The sequence below is a fragment of the Natator depressus genome, chromosome 5 (assembly GCF_965152275.1).
Source record: "Natator depressus isolate rNatDep1 chromosome 5, rNatDep2.hap1, whole genome shotgun sequence".
In the NCBI taxonomy this organism is placed as follows: Eukaryota; Metazoa; Chordata; order Testudines; family Cheloniidae; genus Natator; species Natator depressus.
The window spans coordinates 106,768,886-106,788,365 of NC_134238.1; the positions used below are offsets into that span (position 1 = coordinate 106,768,886).

The following is a 19,480-nucleotide window of genomic DNA, read 5'->3' on the forward strand; positions in this document are numbered from 1 at the left end:
ACATGCAACATTCCAACATCACCCAGCTAGCCCTTAATCAGACTGATGCTGGGATTCACTCCGTTATTAGAAAAAAAGCAAATGACATTAACCCTAAATTCATTCCAGACAGACACCTTTGCTAAGGGCCGAAATGAGAGGATACAGTAATGCTTCACTTGGAGGGGTGTCTCTCATGACCAACGAAGAAAAATGCTAGGGAGAGGAGGACTCTAACATTATTTGTGTTGTCTTACCCTGTGAATAATTACACAAAAACAACGTTATTTAAAAACCAAGACTGAAGCTCTGAAGCAGATTTTACCAGCCTTTGGATGGAATAGCCCATTCTCAGCCCTAGAATGACTACATCAAAATATTTAGTGTTTGGCCTAAACAATGTGGAAGGCAAAGTCTAGTGTTGATTTTCTTTTGATTCCTTTATTTTTAGTGAAATTCTCGTGGAGACAATTCACATTTAATCACTGGAATCACTTAAAAGAAACCCAACGACTAACAATGGAGCTTTTAAAACTATTGTGAGTTGACAACCTTGTATATAAGCTAAGCATATGTATATTTACAATGCATGCATAAAATAAAATTGCAGCAACAAACATTCTTGTAGACTTGGTCACTAACTTTAAAAGACAGAGCAACGTTGTTATTGCCTTGGTACAGCAATAACTTCAGCCTCTGGAGGCCTTTATCAGAGTACTGAGATTCAGGATCTTGCCTCCTATCCCTTAGCCCAACCCCCACTTCTTAACTTTTAAGAAGCAGGAACAGAAAGAAAAATTCCTGTGATTAAATGAATCTTGATGAAACTACAATCAAGGAATTTGCCACTTCAAAAGAGCTAATATAATCACAGTGTGTCCTGATTATATGTACTTAGCAGTGCAAAATAGGTTGCTGACCAATTATGCACTCTTTTAACTATTAACAGTAGTATCTTTGTTCTCAAACAATGTTACATGGCACATGTCCTGGAACTCATATTTACCTGGTGGATTCTTGGCAGGATCATTGTGGCTTGGACTTCCTGATTGTCCAGAATCTACAAAGAAATCAAATAAATGTTTTAATAATTTGTTTTGAAAGTATCTCACAACCCTTACGAAGCTTCTTTAAGAACAAAGTATTAATTTAATTATAAGGTCATTTCCCTGCCTTTCTACATGAAGGCATTTCTGTAGAAACATACTGTGTGACAGCCAAGTGGTTACATGCACACAGGTCATACAGTATGAGAAAACCAATATTAATGAGAGATCATTGGAGTACTAACCAGAAAAAGAAAAAGAACCAGAAGAGAAAGGCTTAATATTATTTTCAGAGGTGATCAAAGAGGGTGGCTGATCAACCAAAACTGAAGAAGAATGCCCTCCAGGCAAATATTCAGAGCGTAGACATCAACACAGGGGTCAGGAAGGAATACCCTCCATCCTCCCATATGTGCAACCCTGCATAAGTAGCTAGGTGGGTTTGGGTAGCAGGTTTTACATCTTCCTCTGAAACATTTGGTATTGCCTCTGTCGAGACAGAATAATGGACTAGGCGGATGATTGGAGTACTCTGGTATGACAATTCCCATTTCCTGATCCTTTCAGGCATCAGGCATTGGTCACTACTGAAGGCAAATTACTCTGTCTGATGGCCCAATGGTCTGACTAGATATAGTGCAACTCCTGTGTTCTGGTTCTGCCTACAGTGGGCACCGTGAATGGAATACATGTAGCATGCCAAAAGTGACAAAAACAAACCCCGCATCCTATCTGCTAGTTATATCCACATTGACATCTACAGAAGAAAAGTAAGTGAAGTGCATTCTGCTCTGGATGTATGTGCATAAGGCATGAAGAGAAGAATGCAATCTGATGTATACGTAGCAGATGCTAAGTACAATCCTCATTCATAAAAATGATTATAACTATTCTTTGCTACATTCGCACAGCAGCAATATAAGTTACATCTTCCCTAAACATTTATATGGCTATATTTGGTCAAGAGCCCTCACTCCACCACCGCAAAGTATCATTTACAAAATACAACATGCAGAGAAAACTTAAATACAGAAAAGATAGGAAACTAAAGCAGAGGTACTTTTACTTCCTTTTTAATTCAAGATTAAGCCTTTCCACAACAATCTGTTGCTCTCTCTCTCTCTCTCTCTCTATATATATATATTAAAAAATCCAGCAGTGTCATAATCTGAATTTAAAAAAAGACCATTGCCCTACTATGCAGCATTACTCAGTAATAGCATAGGTGTACAAGTGTATGGCATGGGAACACAGAAATTGCCATACCAGACTAGGTCCTGCCCCTCGGAGCAGCCAATGCAGGATCCTTCAGAGGAAGGTGTACCCCAATCCAAAAAGAACCTAAATATACAACAACACACCATGAGGGGGAATTTCTTCCTGACGCTGGTAGTAGCAAATGATCAAGCTTCCATCTTGAAACAGGAGGGCTGATAATTTTAAAATAGCTAGAGTCATTGCACATGCTACCATTAAACATAAAATTCTCACATATATTTATGCCTGGAGAAGGAAGAGGGTCAACATCCACCCCAATTTGCCTTCATAGCTGCTGCTACTGTTGGTACGCAGGCTGTCCATCAGCAAGCCCTGCCTATTTAACACAGGGGACATTTCCTCTGTAGCTCCAGGGGTTGCCTCCATCAACACATCCCCCCACAGCTCCATCGCTGGAGATGCTTTAGAACGTTTCTATCTTGTTCTGCTTTTCCAAAGGCAATTACTAGTTTGGCCTTGAGATGGGTTTGTTTCCTCACTTGTTGCTTCTTCTGCCAAACTACCTGAGATTGGAGGTCACTTCTTTTCTCTGGTCAGATTATGTTAGATGGGCAGAGGCTTTAAAACCTTTTTTCCTCACCCTCGCCACAGGTCCTATCTTGGGCAATTTAATATTTTATGACATTGTATTTAAACAACGCTCCCAAACTAATGCAGATATCTGTGAATGGTAGATTAAAATGTCTAGCAAACAAAAGAAAAAACAGAGTGGCCTCAGTGAGGACCTCTCTTGTCTCTCAGTTCCCATCACTTTTCTTTATAGCTACAAGAGCTCGTAATGCAGGATGAGTCATTGATAACTTATCCTTTCCTCTACCACTATCTAAGGTCTCACTAAAATATGTATAATCTGCTATACAAGTTTTGAAGGCATGGTTTGATTTGTCAGAATCTAAAATAGATTTATTTAGTTTATATAAGCTGATTCTATAGAAGAAAATAGAAGGGAAAAAATCCATGCAAGTAAAAATACAGACTTAAAGCTGTACAGCGCTTGTTAAAGTTCTGGTAGGTAATCTATATCATAAAACTGAATCACCAGAAAATAACGCTAGGTCATGTAATACAAGAGTTCTGAGGGTTATCAAAAGTTTTGGAAGAAATGAATATATAAAAATGCTATTAGAAATTGCATTAGAATAAAAATTAAATTCCTCATTATCAACATATGATGCGATAGTTTCCCAACTGTACAGAACCCACACAGGAAACACCACTAACTTTTTGTCATGGAATTTTTTTCTGCATTCTTCCATCAGAGAACTAAAGTCCCCAAGCACAAAGGATGTGAGGGTGAGGCCCCCCCCAAACTCTGAATGCCCATGGTTTGCTTGGAACACAGGCCTTCCTGCAGGCCTGCCCTCTACTCTCTGGCAGCTTGGGATACCTAGAACTCCCTTGGTCATAGCTACCCCCAGAACCACTCTTTCCTGGGAACTCTGCTGGGTGTCATGGAGACAATAAGTGCCCCACCCAGACCCACTACCAGTTTGCCAAAGCCTGATGATCCACCATCAGTGATGTCAAGACCCTCCCAAATCACCTTTCCGCGTGGAATGGATAGATCTGTGCATGGAAGTTCTCCTCCACAGACCAGTCCCAGGGACATAAATAGAACTCAAGTTATCGGATACCTTTCCATTTTGACTCTACAGCAGTGAATCTTAGTACAGTACTTCTTTCTACCATCCCTTCACTGTTACTGTCTCATTGCCAAAAGATCAGGAACTAGTTACAAAAGTGGTGTGATGTCACAAAGGGGAGCTGAATTTTTTTTCTTCTTCCAAATTTATATTTTTACAGGCCTAACCTACATTACCAAAGACTACAGGAAAAATATATTAATGTTCTGGACTGCCTTTCAATTTGTTGGAATTAATATTTCATTAGTATTTCTAGCTTTTTTAGGTTATTGGTTAATCAGAAAACATTAGGTTGAAACTTTGGCTTCTTTAACATCTTGAACTAATGATAAGAAAGTGTTTGAGTGTAGAGAACTAGGTGGTTTGAATGATGTTACTATAGAGAAGCCACTGTTTCTTGAATAAACCTATAATGAGATATATGGTATTGTTCTTTATAAGTAATTTTATAACCAATTGCTAATAATTAGTACTGATCAAAGTCCTTTTGTGTATTGTATTCCCATCTCTAACTCTTAATTTTCTGAACTGCCTAAAATATTTTTGAGATCTTGCTTTAAATGTAGTTCTTTGCATTGTATGCATATGCTTTGTGTTTGCATGTCATTTTTTGGTAAGATGCCATGTAATTATTTTGCAAAATACAAACAATGATATTTAAACTTAAATCAGCTAAGTTTCAATGTAATGCCAACTTTTTTGGGGGGTGGGGGGGTGCTGAAAAGGGACAGATTATGAAGGACTTGCTCCCACTGTGCAAATAAATGCTAATGCATATAAACGGTTCACTATCTGGCACTAAGTATAGCATTATTCTAATATACATTCTCTATTTCTGCAAATACGGTCTCTGATTATATAAATTAAAGCTAGCACAGAGGATTAATGGTTTTACATACCAGAGGTCCAAGGGTAAAGTCACTGCAGATGTGTAGATAAATGAGGTGTTAACTGAGTGGCAGATGCATATAAATACAAAGTACAGAGGGGATACCAGGGAGTTCAGATAGACTTTATACTGAATCAATTTTTCACTTTGAGTCCTACCTGAAAATAACCTTTACAGTCTCATGCTGTTCCCATTCACTAAAATGCACACAGAATGAGATTTCTTTAGTTCTTGCAGAGCAATATGCCTTTAGCTTTACTCTATCACTTCCTGCCAGTGTGGCAACCTTCAGGATTTTTAAACTTTATTTTTTTATATTAATAATTTTTTAAAATTCCAATATTAAAACAAGATTATTATAGAATTTTCCACAATTGCAGATAGAAGCAGTTGACCTATTCATTACAATTTATAAAATCAGATTTGGCTTTTTATTCTCTTAATTGTCTACTGCCAAATCATGATTTTTACAAATTTATTCCTTCATAGTGTCTTGATCAATTGATTCTACTAACATATTTGTAACTATGGGTTCTTGCAAAGAATGAGTGTAAGTAATTTAATATTCTGAATTTTGTGTTCAGTCTAAGACACATGGGGCCTCCAGTGCCTTTTATCTTGATGTCAATGAGCTTTGGATCAGGCCCTGATACCTGTACAAAGTGCTACCCTTCTGATTTGTAAAGGTGTGTAAAAGTGTACAAAGTATAATGGAATCATGCCTATGATATATTTTTTGGTTCCTAACTCAATAACTTAACCATTATCAACAGAAACAGTGTCTGAAAAGAGTGACCGAAGCATTGCTTTTCTAAAGAAGGATTGAGGACTTTAGGGAGAGCCATAGAAAGTAAGCAGGCATAGTAAATGTTAAGACTTTTAAAATCTTTTCTTGTTCTCTTCTGCACAAGAGCATTTGGCTAAGTTCATGGACTCCAGATTTAAAAATGGCAGGGTTTCCTTCACAACTGAGGGAGAAAGACATGAGCCAGATTTATTGTCTTCTAGCTGATTTTAGATTCAATTTTGTCTTGTCACATTCTCACCAAATAATTTTGTGCATGAATATTGCTTTCCAAGAAGCCATATATATATATATATATATATAGAGAGAGAGAGAGAGAGAGAGAGAGAAAATTTTTGGCAACCAACTTGAAGCAAATACACATTCATGCATAAATATGCTTATTCAGACAGATAAAAGCTCCTCCATGGAGATTTTACGGATTTAAATTTTCCAACTTTTTCCTTTAGGCTGCTTCTTACTAACTTAACCAGTCTTTTGGGTTCTTTTAAAAATCACCCTGCTTAAAATTCAGTCTCACAGCACTAGCCCTTGGATTGATTCTCCTGTACAGATGTCTCAAAGCTAATTATAATGGATTTCCCATTCTTTATTGTCTCAGTACACTTATAGTACTTCCTGGGATTGATTCCTGTGGGTTCCTCAGAACTACATCAAATGTAGCTTCTCCTCTGCTTTTCTCCAGAATTAACTGTTCCAAAAGCCAATGGTTGATGGTACTGAGAAATCATTACCCCAATGGCTAAACAACACAATTTATCTCTCGATAGCACAAGTCACCCTTTATTACTGTTCCAGTAGATTTTGTTGCAACCCTAAGATTTCTGAGCCTTCACTATATTCACTATCACTGTTCTGAAGTGCATGCCAGCAGTATGTTTAAATTCTTAAGACTCAGGATTTTTATACATATAGACTCTACCTTACATTCTCTCCGTCTGGAAATTTTCTTTCTATAGAAAGCATGAAACACAAGAGTCAAAGTGTGTTGGTATGTTTCCCCTGGAGCCTCAGCCCTAGAGTGGGAGATCAGTATTCCCACATTCTCAGATTTGCTGGTGAAACCTGATGACTGGAGCACTGCTCATTCCGTCTGGCCTTAGGCAACTCTCAGAAAATGCTAAGAAACTGAACCTACTTGTGTAGGATCTGCTGGGTCCCACGTCAGGGAGTGAAGAGAAGATTATTCATTGATACTGCCCCTCCCTACTGGGGAAGAGAGGAAGTGGCACCGGATGCCAACTTCCTGAGGGAGTGAAAATGTTGCTAGACACCCATGCAGTGAAAAGAAAGCTGTTCTCCCTCTTAGACCCCACCTCTGGGAAGGGGTGGGGGGGTGGGGAGATGTGGTCCCTCTCCCAAAGAGCAGCAGGAAGAGTACACATCCAATTAACAGATCCAGGAGAAATTCACCTGCTACAGCAGAGTGCGTGGGAGGCTTGTGACAGTGGAGGCCAGAACAGAGGGAGAAAAAGCACCTTGTCTTCTTCTCCCAGACCCCCATCTGTCACAGCAAGCAAAGGGTGGGAGGGAACGCATGGGAAGTCAGACAGAGTAGCAGCGCTTTCCATCTCAACTTCACCCTGATGGAATACTTTACCATTACTTCTCCAACTCTACAGTGTAATCTCTCTTTCTTATAGTTCATAGTAAAGAGGTAAGAGAGCCCATTGATTATTCTCATTCCACCATGTTTTAGAAATGACAGTTATATCCACATTCCACAATGAACCAATTTGTTCTTTTAAGCTTTTTGCAGTTTGGTGCACAGTTTTGAGTTCTGGTTGGAAAAACATTTGGTAGAACAAATTAAAATCAAACAAAAAAACCCACTATATCTTTTCTATATCTTATAACTAAAAGCATCTTCCGTAACTTGTTTCAAAGAAAAAGAAAAAAAACCCTCTGGTTTAAGACTAATCAAGCAAAATTTCAGGGCAATGAGCTTCTTTTGTGAGTATTGGGGGTGAGGAGTGAGGTCAAAGTTCAGCCAAGATTTGAAACTCTGCAAACACTTATAAACATGTTTAACTTTATACCTGTGAGTAATTGCAGTCAAAGTGAATAAAGTTAAGCACATGCATAAATATTTGCAAGGATCAAGACCTTAACTGTGGAGTTACCACCTTAGATCCCTGACTGATACAATTAACTTTTGTGAATGGTGAAAGAAGAGTTCAGAGTAATTTAAAAAAAACAACAACAGAGGACAGGAGCTGGCAGCCAAAATAAAGAAGATGTATAACTCTTGTTGGGACTAAAATTACAAAATGTGTCATGAATGTCCAAAGGATGTATGGCCTTGTCTATACCACACAATTGCACCATTACATCTTGCACCACTATTATTTAAGTTAAGTTAGTTAACTTAGTTAAGTTGCTATAGTGCAGTACATCCACACTAGCTATCCTGTTTCAGGTGCAAGCAATATGCCTCCCCTCCACCCAGCCAACACTCTCTCTCTCACACACACACACTCCCTCTCTCTCTCTCCCCCTCCCCCTCCCCCCCCCCCCCCATACCACTGCCAGGCCTATGGATTGTTGTACCTATAGTACAATTCCAGGCTCAGTTTCCTGGATTTCCCTGGAGCAGATGCCTAGGCTATTTGCACCTGCTCACCTTTTTTGTTTGCCCCTCAAATGGCTCTGTCTTGCACTAACACACACACACACACACACACACACACACACGTTGTGAGGAGCAGGAGATATACCTTGCTATGCTCTCACTATAGCAGATGCCATGATGAAAGATCAACAGCTTCAACTGTCAGACAGTCTCTGGGCCTAGAGCGTACTATGGTAGTCACTGTTGCCTTTGGGCAGAGGTGCTCAGTGAGGTACTGTAGGTATACTGATTTTATTCTTTTGATTCATTTATTCCATTATTTTTACACTGTGTTGTGTGTGCATGTGTGTAAATACATTTGCAAGCAGTGGCTGCTGCATAAGACTTCCTTTCCCTCCTTTGTACTTTTCAGGTAAATTCCTGTGAAAAAAATTCATATTACAAAACAAAAACAAAGTGAAGTTTTTTTTTATTTTATCTTTCTCTCTCATTCTTTGCTGTACTAAGGGTTGGGGTATATGGTGAGGCACAGGGAATGGACAGATCTGACACCATCCAAGAACCAACTTGACTCTATTCAGGCCTATACATAGCTGGTACGTGAGTGTCTTGAGAGGTGCAAGAGCCAGTACTGTGACTGCACATACTGTGACAAAGGTTAAGTACCAATGCATCCCCAAATGTCACCCTCCAGTGTCACAGTGTCATTGCAGACAGCAAACACTAGTGTAGCTGTTGAACCAGTTTAACTGGTTTTCTCAATGTAGCTGCTACCTTTCAGTGACAGATCTGACAGCTTAGATTATAATGGTAGGCATGACTGAAGGGAAAGCTTAGGGACAGAAGAAATGAAAGGGGTAAGGCGGGGTGAGAGAGAAAGAAACAGCAACAAAAAGCAAAAAATACCAAGGAAAACAATATGACCAGCTAAAATGAAATAAAGAAAAACAAACATCCATTCCTTCAACAGTCTGCTTTTTAAAGACTACTGTTTATCATTCTTTTTCTAATTTTGCTAGACCTTTAATTTCTAACATCTGTGGCATTTCACTTCAAGAAGCTAACTGATAAACTTTGTAGAGTCTTCTAATTAATTTTCCAGAATCAACTTCTTTTATTGCATAAGTTATCCGTTTTACACCTGATTACTCTAAATCACCGTGCAGCTTAAATTTTAAGTGCATTGTCCTCACTGGTTCACATGATGTAAGAGTTTGGTTATCACTTGTACACGTTGGGCAACATTTTATTTTCATTCTATTAAATGTTTGTTAAAATAACATCATAAACTCTGACATTGAAAAATTGTGTAAAGCTTCCCTGGTCTTGCATAAGTATTCAAATGTGTGGGAAAGTTTTTGTTTTCTCACTTTTTATAGGCCACTGTATTCTTTGGAACTACCTTCATTGCAAATTTGATTAACAGACTCAATATTGTGAAATGTTGACTATGACTTTATTTTTTTCATTGGGAACCCCTAGACAATAACTGTATGTGTTACAATTTACACCAGGGATGGGCAAACTTTTTGGCCCAAGGGCCACATCAGGGTATGGAAATTCTATGGTGGACCATGAATGCTCACAAAATTGGGGATTGGGGTGCAGGAGTGGGTGAGGGCTCCGGCTGTGGGTGCGGGTTCTGGGGTGGGGCCAGAAATGAAGCGTTCAGGGTGTGGGAGGGGGGCTGTCAACTGGGGCAGAGGGTTGGGGTGCAGGGGGGGTGAGGGCTCCAGCTGGGGATGCGGGGTTGGAGGTGCAGGAGGGTGCTCTGGAATGGGACCAAGGGGTTTGGATGGAAGGAGGGTGATCAGTTCTGGAGCAGGGGGTTGGGGCATGGGAGAGGGTCAGGGGTGCAGGCTCCAGGCACAGCTTACCTCAAGCAGCTCCTGGAAGCAGCAGCATGTCCTACCTCCGGCTCCTATGCAGAGGCGCAGCCAGGCAGCTCTGCGCACTGCCCCTTCCACAGGCGCTGCCCCCTGCAGCTCCCATTGGCCACGGGGCAGGGACAGCATGCCGCTGCTTCCGGGAGCCATGCAAAGCCATGGCACGAGCAGAGCAGAGCAAGCCTCTGACCCCACTCCCTGGCTTGAGTACCGGAGAGGGGCCAACCCCGGGCCCCACTCCCTGGCAGGAGCTCTAGGGCCAGATTAAAATGTCTGAAGGGCCAGATGCAGCCCCCGGGCCGTAGTTGCCCACCTCTGGTTTACACCAAGGACGAAACAGCAGCACCAAAAGCAAGGAGGTTGGCTTGTGTGAATGGGGTGTTGGCAGGAGATAGTGTCACATATTTTCACAGAAAGTACATATCAATATCGGCATCTTCCATTTCACAGACAGAGACTGAGACCATCTCTTCCATTGTATCAGTTCCTTCTTTGATAAGGGCCTCATTTTGATACTCTTATTCTACAAGCAATCCCATTCATTAGGACTGCTCTGAAGTGAGGTACTACTCAATGTAAGTAAGAGTATCAGGATCTGGCTCTAAATGTTTACAGAGAATTTAGTGCTCACATGAATGGTGCTGGATTGACACCCTGAGAAACTGAAGTCAGGCATTTACCCAGAGCACTTGTGGCAGCCGTTCAATGTTACCCACACAACACTGACCTGCCAATGTACCTCAACCATGCTGTGGAAGGACCATGTATCTCTAGGCTACAGAGAGCAGTTCTGTCATCCATTATATCCTGAAATGGTCTTAGTAGTTGTCAGTTTGTGGGCCTGCCTTCTAGAAATCTGAATATAACCAAACTCATTTGTATACACTGAACAACTACAAAAATAATACAGTCAGTTATTACAGACTACTGGTATATTCAAACCAGTAACCTAGTGAAAATCCATTCAGACAACTACCTGCCTGCCTCCTTCCCTTTTGCTTACCTATCATTAGCCCCTACTTCAGGGAGCTGTAATGAGAATTAAGGAGTAGATCCTTTGGAAGACATGCTGAACTGACTCAGAGAAGGCAGGATTTGGTTAACATGAACACACCATTTCAGGAGCCAATTGGGTACTTGTAAGGAACTCATGCAGCTTGTGCTGGGCACGTTATTTTGTTCCATGATAGTACTATAACTGCTGAGCTATAATGTTAACTTTTAAATGTTTCTGACTTTTAGTGTTCGTGGATCTTTAAAAAAGCAGTCCAGGGGCGACCACAAGTTTAAAAAAAAAAAAAGGAAAAACATCTCGCCCCCCCCACCATTATTGGAGTGTGTTATCTCTGTGTTGCTTAGGGAATTTAGAAATCCAAAAGGTCATGACTCACTGCCAGGTTCACTTCTTGTTTTAAGAGTAGCCCAACCTTCTGCTGTAAAGTCACCAAACTGGTCATTGTCAAGATTATTAACTTTTCTACAGAGCGTTTTAAAAAGGTAAATATAAAGTAGTAATTAAATCAATATTATGTAATATGTTTTTTCATTTGTAATCTCAATTAAATTAATTAACTGGCTCAGCTCTTGTTTAGTTTTTAAACTTCCCTAGTTAAGAAATGGAACACTGGGACTAAATCCAGTTTTCCTACAGAGGAAAGAAATTCAAGGAAACACTTACTAGAACCAAAAGAGCAATAAGCAAACTTTTCAGCTTTGTGTTCCATGTACAGATTTATTTTTTTAAATTTAAATTCCCTCATTTGTTTATGTAAAATAAATCACAACACTTATTTATTCAAAATATTTCTTATACAATTTATAAAGGCCCATATGTTATTGTTTTTGGAAACTGAATGACTTTGTCCTGCTGTTTTATAGATACATTTTTGCATGGGATACAATCAAACAAAACAAAAGTTAAAAGATTTATATTTCTTTCATGACCTGAAATCAACACTTCCCATAGCTCATAATATTGGCTGATCTCTTCTTTGACAGGTACTTTAAGGGGAGATTTATGTAGATATCTTGCCACATGTGGATGAATGTGATATAATAAAGTTTCTTTCCAAAAGTTTTTGGATACAGTAGGAAAAGATGAGATATGAATGCATAATCTTTCCCATCCGGGAGATATCGTGGATTTCAGCGATGCTTTGTAATGTACAATTGTTCTGGGAAACCAAGAAATCTTTTATAGTCCAGTAGGTAGTGTAAAAGGTAGCACCTGGAAAATATGAGCTGGAATGCTATCACAGTGAAAGGCTTAATCGGAGAGTTAGAAATAAAAACCTTGCATAACATACAGATTAATGAGATACTCCATGTTCTCAGATACAATAACAGAAATGAAGCAGAGCCAAAATTGCATATATCCTTCACCTACTAAGTTTTTCCACACAGAGCCATTATATTGTGAAAGACACAAAAAGTTAACCTAGTCATGTGATCTGACCAACTAAAGACGTGGGGCGAAACCTGGCCCCACTGAAGTCAATGGAAATTTCTGCACTGACTTTAATGGAGCCAGGATTTCACCCACTGAATAGTACTTTTGGCCCTTAGAACAACAAGTGTTCATGAGATAACATGTTTTCCGTTACATAAGACAGCCTAAAAATAGTGTCTTTACTGAGGATAATCATACAACTGTGAAATCAGTTTTCTTCGCTAAAAAATAAAACCCAGGGCAGTGAGTCTCAGAGCCTTGGTCAGCTGACTCGGTTTACAGAGCTCAGACTGCAGGGCTAAAAATAGCAGCATAGCTGGTCCAGCTCTGGCTGCTGGAGCCTGGGCTCTGAGACTCTGTGAGGGGGAAGGGTCTCCGAGCTCTGTCTCCTGCCTGAGCTGCAAAGTCTGCAGCCTAGGCCCCGTGAGCCTGAGTCAATTGACCTGGGCTTTGAGACTTGGCACTGTGGGTGGTTCTTTGCAGTATAGTCAGACCCCTAGTGCAGGGGTTGGCAACCTTTCAGAAGTGGTGTGCGGAGTCTTCATTTATTCACTCTATTTTAAGGTTTCGCGTGCCAGTAATACATTTTAACGTTTTTAGAAGGTCTCTCTCTCTAAGTCTATGTTATTGTAACTAAACTATGGTTATATGTAAAGTAAACAAGGTTTTTAAAATGTTTAAATAGCTTCATTTAAAATTAAATTAAAATGCAGATTTTATCAGTTCAGTGCAGTGGTTCTTAACCTGGGGTGCACGCACCCCCTGGGGATGCGAGATGCCCTTTTTGGGGGTGTGAGACATGCGAGATTTTTTTAGAAGGTAAATCATCGAAAACACAAATTAAGCACAGGCACGTAAGTACAACTACTTTGTTTCATCAAACCTATGTATTTATTAACATGTTACATTTTTTAATAATTACTGTAACAGACAAAGTTTTTAAGTTTTCAAGTTTTTAAGCTAATTGTAGTGTAATTTTTGATAAGGGGTGAGAGAACATATTTTGAGAACTTCAGACCGTTAGCGGGCCTAGTGGGGCCAGGTTTAGCGTATTAAATTTCTCCCCATAGGAACGTGCTACTTACGGTGTACTACTTACGGCTGCCAGTCCTGGTGCTCCGCAAATATCACATTCCTACAGGGAGAAAGTTAATACACTACACCAGAGGACAGAACCCCAGACCGGCGGCGGGCTGAGCAGATCAGGGGTCCTGGGCCGCCGGCCCCGCTCAGCCTGCTGCCGGTCTGGGGTTCTGTTCACCCAGGCAGGTTGAGCAAGGGGTGGTGGTGGCCGGGACCCCGGCTGGCAGCATGCCAGTAAAAATCGGCTCGCGTGCCACCTTTAGCATGCGAGCCGCAGGTTGCCAACCCCTGCCCTAGTGGCATCTACAGGCTTTAGCACCAAAACAAGTACAGTACAACAGGTCCTATAAGGAGAGAACTGTATTTCTTTTTAACAGGAATAAATATATTTTATTATATATAATATTAATAACCAGAACCCTCACCTCATCATAATATTAAACTTTATAATGGTACTTCGCCTGTCTATAGCACTTTCTATCCAACAGTCTCAAATTACTTTACAAACATTAATTATCAGAGCCTCACCAGGCCCCTCTAAGGTAAGTATTATCCCCATCTATGCCAGTCTCCTAAAATAGTAAGTACTCCACAACACTACATGCTAATAGTGAAAACAGCAACAATTCAGTTAAAATATTGGTTTATTAAAGAACTCCAGGCTAAGACTAGAAAAGACTTTTCTTGTGCATTCCAGAAAGGAGGAATGATTTGTCAAAGCCAACAATGAACAGTGTGAGGTGATCGCTGTGCCAGTAAGTGCAAATGTGTTTGAGCCCAGCATCAATTTTTAATGAAACTTTTAATAGAAACTTTGATATTATCCTACTGTATCTAAACACTATATAGCATATATTGCACTGTTGTTTATCAGAAGATTCCTCCATCATTAGATCGTATTTATCATGTCTAGTGCTGTGGGCAGGCAAGAGAGATTGAAGTGCAAGGATACCGTAGCAGCCATGATTTAAGCTTTCAGGATCATTTATTTGAACTATATTGCTGTTTATCTAAAATAACCTCTAGTATAACAACAGGGTGGATGGCACTGTATATTTTCAAATACATTTTGCAGTTCGTACTGCATATGCAGGGGCAAACTTTCAGATTGCTGCTGAGAGGAATGGGCACAACTTCTGATCTCTAAGACATCTAGTGGGAATGTCAGAGTACTAGTATTGCATCTGTTTACACTCAACAGAAGTAAAGTATAGCATGACTAACGGTAAATTGCAGATTTTTATTTAACACTGTTTTTGGCAAAAGTGTTCTGATTTACTAAAGATATTTCACACTCAATATATAAATTATGCTATCTATGTATTACTCACCCAGTATTTAACACAGATGAGTTATATTTTTCCTTCTTATGCGAGCGTCTGCTGAAGTTATAGAGGGCACAGGGCCCATGATACTGGGAAGTCTACCCAGAAGAGAGCCCATCCAGACCACAGACCTTAATACACCACAAGGTTGTCTTTGTTGGGAGTCAAAAGCATTATAAATGAGGTGCCTCCCAGGTTAAAAGCTCCAGGATTTTCTTTGCCTGTACTTGTAGCATGTCCAAGGAAGCATCATGTTCCTGATTCTGTTAAACTGGCCTAAAACTGGTGTAAAAGAGTAGAGATTCAAGCCTCACATATACTGATGCGTTTGCAACTAATGAAACTCAGAATTCACTGCAATGGTTGATTCATTATTCCTATTAAGACTCCTAAACAGTCCCTGAAGAGGCCAAAAGTACAAAGAATCTAGAGTTATGCTGCAAGTTTTGATGTGAGACAGAGAAAAAGGCTCGTTCCTACTACAATGTACAAGTATATGATGAAAGGGTGTTTTAATCACTTTAAAAGAAAAAGCTGGGAGAAGAGAGAAAACTGTTGCTCAGGAAAACAAGTTTGCTGAGAAAGGAAGGTTTCCACTTATACCTTTTTTTAAAATTGGGTGTATCAAATACATATGGACTGATGTTTAAGTTTATCCTACTACTCAGCAATTAAGGTTGGACAAGTGGTTCCATTCCAGGGCCTCATTTTCAGTTATGGATAATATTTCATTCTTTTACCTTTGTGGTTGAAATTTGCCAGATTTGTTGTGTCCAGAAATGAATGTTTTGTTAAAATCTGAGCCAATATGATTCAGCGGTTTTCAAGGACACAGCATGGAAAAAATATACTTCCCATTATAAAATAATTTACACTCTCTCTCTCTCTTTCATAGATACATCATGTGCCAGCAATGCCCCTCTGCCATGTACATTGGCCAATACTGGACAGTCTCTACGTAAAAGAATAAATGGACACAAATCAGACATCAAGAATTATAACATTCAAAAACCAGTTGGAGAACACTTCAATCTCTCTGGTCACTCGATTACAGACCTAAAAGTGGCAATTCTTCAACAAAAAAACTTCAAAAAGAGACTCCAACGAGAGACTGTTGAATTGGAATTAATTTGCAAACTGGATACAATTAACTTAGGCTTGAATAGAGACTGGGAGTGGATGGGTCATTACACAAAGTAAAACTATTTCCCCATGAAGAAAAGGAGGACTTGTGGCACCTTAGAGACTAACCAATTTATTTGAGCATGAGCTTTTCGTGAGCTACAGCTCACTTCATCGGATGCATACTGTGGAAAACCATTTCCATTTCTTTTTTGCTCTCCTACAAGTTACAAAAGAGTCAAACAATTTTTTGTCCAAAAAAAAAAACAACTGTTTTCTGGCTGAAATTTTGTCTATCTAGTTTTAAACAAACAGCAATTTTTAAAAATGTTTTTCCCACAGTCTCCTGTAGTGTCGTAGTGTCATTCATTTATGTTAATTCATAATACATTAAGTACAAGATGTTCAAGTCCTACCACATGCTGCCCTAGAGACTATAGTTCTTGGGCCAGTATTTTAAGAAGTGCCTGCCCTTACACTGCCCTTGCACAGTACTTTGCATAGACTGCTTCTGGATCAACCCTGGATCATTACAAAGTTTGTATTCACTGCCTCCTATTGGTTTCAATGGGAATCAGCCTGAGTAAAAACCTCAGTGAAAACTAAGTAAAGGACCCCAGAATTTGGCCCCCAAGGAAGATTAGCCGTGGATCTGGTGAGCTGCCAGCACCTGGCACATTACTGAGCCATCCAGTTTTTGCTAAGGCTTTTCCCTGATAGGAAAGAATCAAACTCCTGCTGGCACCCTTGGTCCAATAAAAGATATTATCTCACCCACCTTGTCTCGGGATACTTAAAGTTACTGAATTACATAACAGATTCTGTAACGTGGTATTGAAAGACACAAACTAACATAATTTTGCTGGGGAGACAGGAATAAATGGGATCTAGTATGGTTTTATTTGTAACAATGTACATAGATTTACTCCCAAAAATTAATTATATTTTCTCCACAAAAATAGGATCTTGATAAATCATCTGCCAAGTCTGAGTTGCCTGTAGCTACATAGAAGTAAAGCTGTGAAAAATGCCCAACCCCCTTGAAAATACTACAGAAACTCGAATTACGGTCCAGGGTGGAAGAGGAGAAGGGGCAGTCCTAATGGTTCCCAGACATATATTATGGCTCCAGGGTGAATACATTTGGACATGGAAGGTAACTACTACAACTAGCTCATCTTTCACAACTGTGAGAAGGGCATTCACAGTTCAAAAGTCCTTTTTTTATTTATGAAACAACTTTCTGCTAGATAAGGATACAGCACAGAGTTTACCCCAAACATTCCTTTCTACTTTTATGAGTTCATTTATGTGGAGGGCTACATGTACTGAAATTATAAATGTATATAGCATAAAGGTTATCTTAAATACACTCAGACAGGTCTAGGGCTTTGTGGGGGATTAACTCTAATGGGAATGGAGCAAGTAAATCACTTGTGCATTGCTGGAAGAACAGATGCCTGGAAAACAGAAATAGCAACAGCATTTTCACCATGTGATTTTCTTACAGAAAAATGTCAGGTGGCTCCGAAAGGTGTCACGGCTAAAACACCATTGCTTACATGCTGAATCTATTTTCAGCACATAACAACAGTAACCATCCCTGCTCCCTCCATTTGCAGCGCAACTGCATATTCAAGTTTCAGCCTGCCATACTTACGTCTACAGTCCATCACCCAGAGTTCCACATATATACAGTGTGTACACAGGTAATTTTGGCTGTGCAATTTTTATACCTTTTTTCACATGCGTTAAATCAGTTGCCCCAAAGGAGTGAGGCGTCCTCTCAGAGTGGCTGCTGCTGAACATTTGCCTGAGAGCAGGGTAAGGTCACTTTGTCTGTGCTGTCTGAGCAGGCTGGTGGGCAGCCTTGAAAAGTTTACAATCCCAAGGCGTGACTTCAGTTGCACTTAGGTAGCAGCACTGGTTATAAACAATTCTGGTTTCTATTCAAACACAAATCACCTTGATTTCGAATTGTCAACATTAATCATTGAGAATCAAATACTTTAAGTTACAGGAAGATCGACCTGTCCTGTAAATAACTTTTACATTTATAAATAGTTAAAATTATATTCCCTCTGAGTGTTGTTTTACATGAAGTGAGTCTACCAACATCCTTTTATGTCTGCATGTAGGTTTCCCAAAGATGTTGCACAGCTGAATAATAAACAGCATTCCCCTAAGTGTATATAAGAAATGAAATGGGAAGGGCAATGGAGACCTTTCAGGGCAATAATAGGAGTGAGTACATGAGAAAATCCAGTTCTCTCATGAAAGGCAATATGGTGTAGACCAGTATGTCTCAATCCACTGGGTGTGACTCACAGGTGAATCTTACAGACTGTCGACTAGTCAGACCCCATAGTTAAGAGAAATCAAACCAAAAAACCGTCATTAAAATGCTGCAGCCTGTGGGACGCAGCAGAAATGAAAGAAAGAGAAGCTCTGCCTCCCGCTCCTCACCTTGCCCCGCACCTCTGCTCCCATCCCTTCTTTATCCTCCCCTCCCCCATCTCACTCACCCCTTCCTTCCAAAAACCTCTCCCCTGCCTGAATAATAGTCAGATCTTTAAAAGGTGCCACTGAGCTCTGGGCTGGCAGATCCAGAACTAGCAAACCTCCATCAGTGGCTGCAAACAGTAAGATGTCGATGGGACATGCCAAGAAACTGTGGCTGTTTTCTGAGTGTTTTCTGAGAACTACCGGCTTAGTTGACTAAACCTGGACTCCCATAGTTCTAATCTCATCTCTCACAATGGCTCACACTCTAGTGGGCATGGCCTAAGGCTTTCTCCACAGTGGCATTTTTCTTAAAATCCCTCGCTGCTGCATTAACGCTAATGCACTTCCACTGGTGACAGCACCAATGTGGGCACTAGTGTAGACAGAGCATGCATTTTTACCACAATATTAACAAGGTCTGCTCAGGACAGGGTCAGAGAACATGATGACAGAATACCAGCAGCTAGTCCATACTAGGGAACTGTATTAGAGGAAATGTGGGAGACTGAGAAAAAGGCCAATATAGACTTTGGCCAAGATTTGCAAAAGTGACATGTGAGTCTGGCACTTGTTTTCCAATACACAGTACTGCTCAAAATTAAATTCATTCACAAAGTTAAAATACCCTCCATAACAAAGCCTTTTGTGTGCTTGGAGTTTAAAATGTCTATGCCCCTCCTAGAAAGTCTACAATTATTATCCTGCTTCTCTGTCATATTTTATCAAATACTTCCATACGCACTGCTATTGATAACTGCATAAAGTCAGGATTCAAGAAATGGAAACAGCACACAAAGCCAGAATACCATGACAATGAGAGTAAAAAACTAAAGCTTTCCACTAAGTTCAGTCTACAGGTCACTGCCAAAGCCTATTTTTACTCAAAACAGTCTTTACC

At 40.0% G+C, this 19,480-nt stretch overlaps 1 protein-coding gene across 12 annotated transcripts in view; it reads right to left on the bottom strand.

Moving 5' to 3' along the window:
- Positions 1-19,480, bottom strand: part of NFIB (nuclear factor I B) — a 334,297-nt gene that overhangs the window by 86,198 nt on the left and 228,619 nt on the right. For all 12 annotated transcript variants that reach the window (XM_074953411.1, XM_074953406.1, XM_074953408.1 and 9 more), the window contains exon 3: positions 986-1,039. In XM_074953411.1, coding sequence (XP_074809512.1) covers positions 986-1,039 — 54 coding nt within the window. The remainder of the gene's footprint in view (positions 1-985; positions 1,040-19,480) is intronic.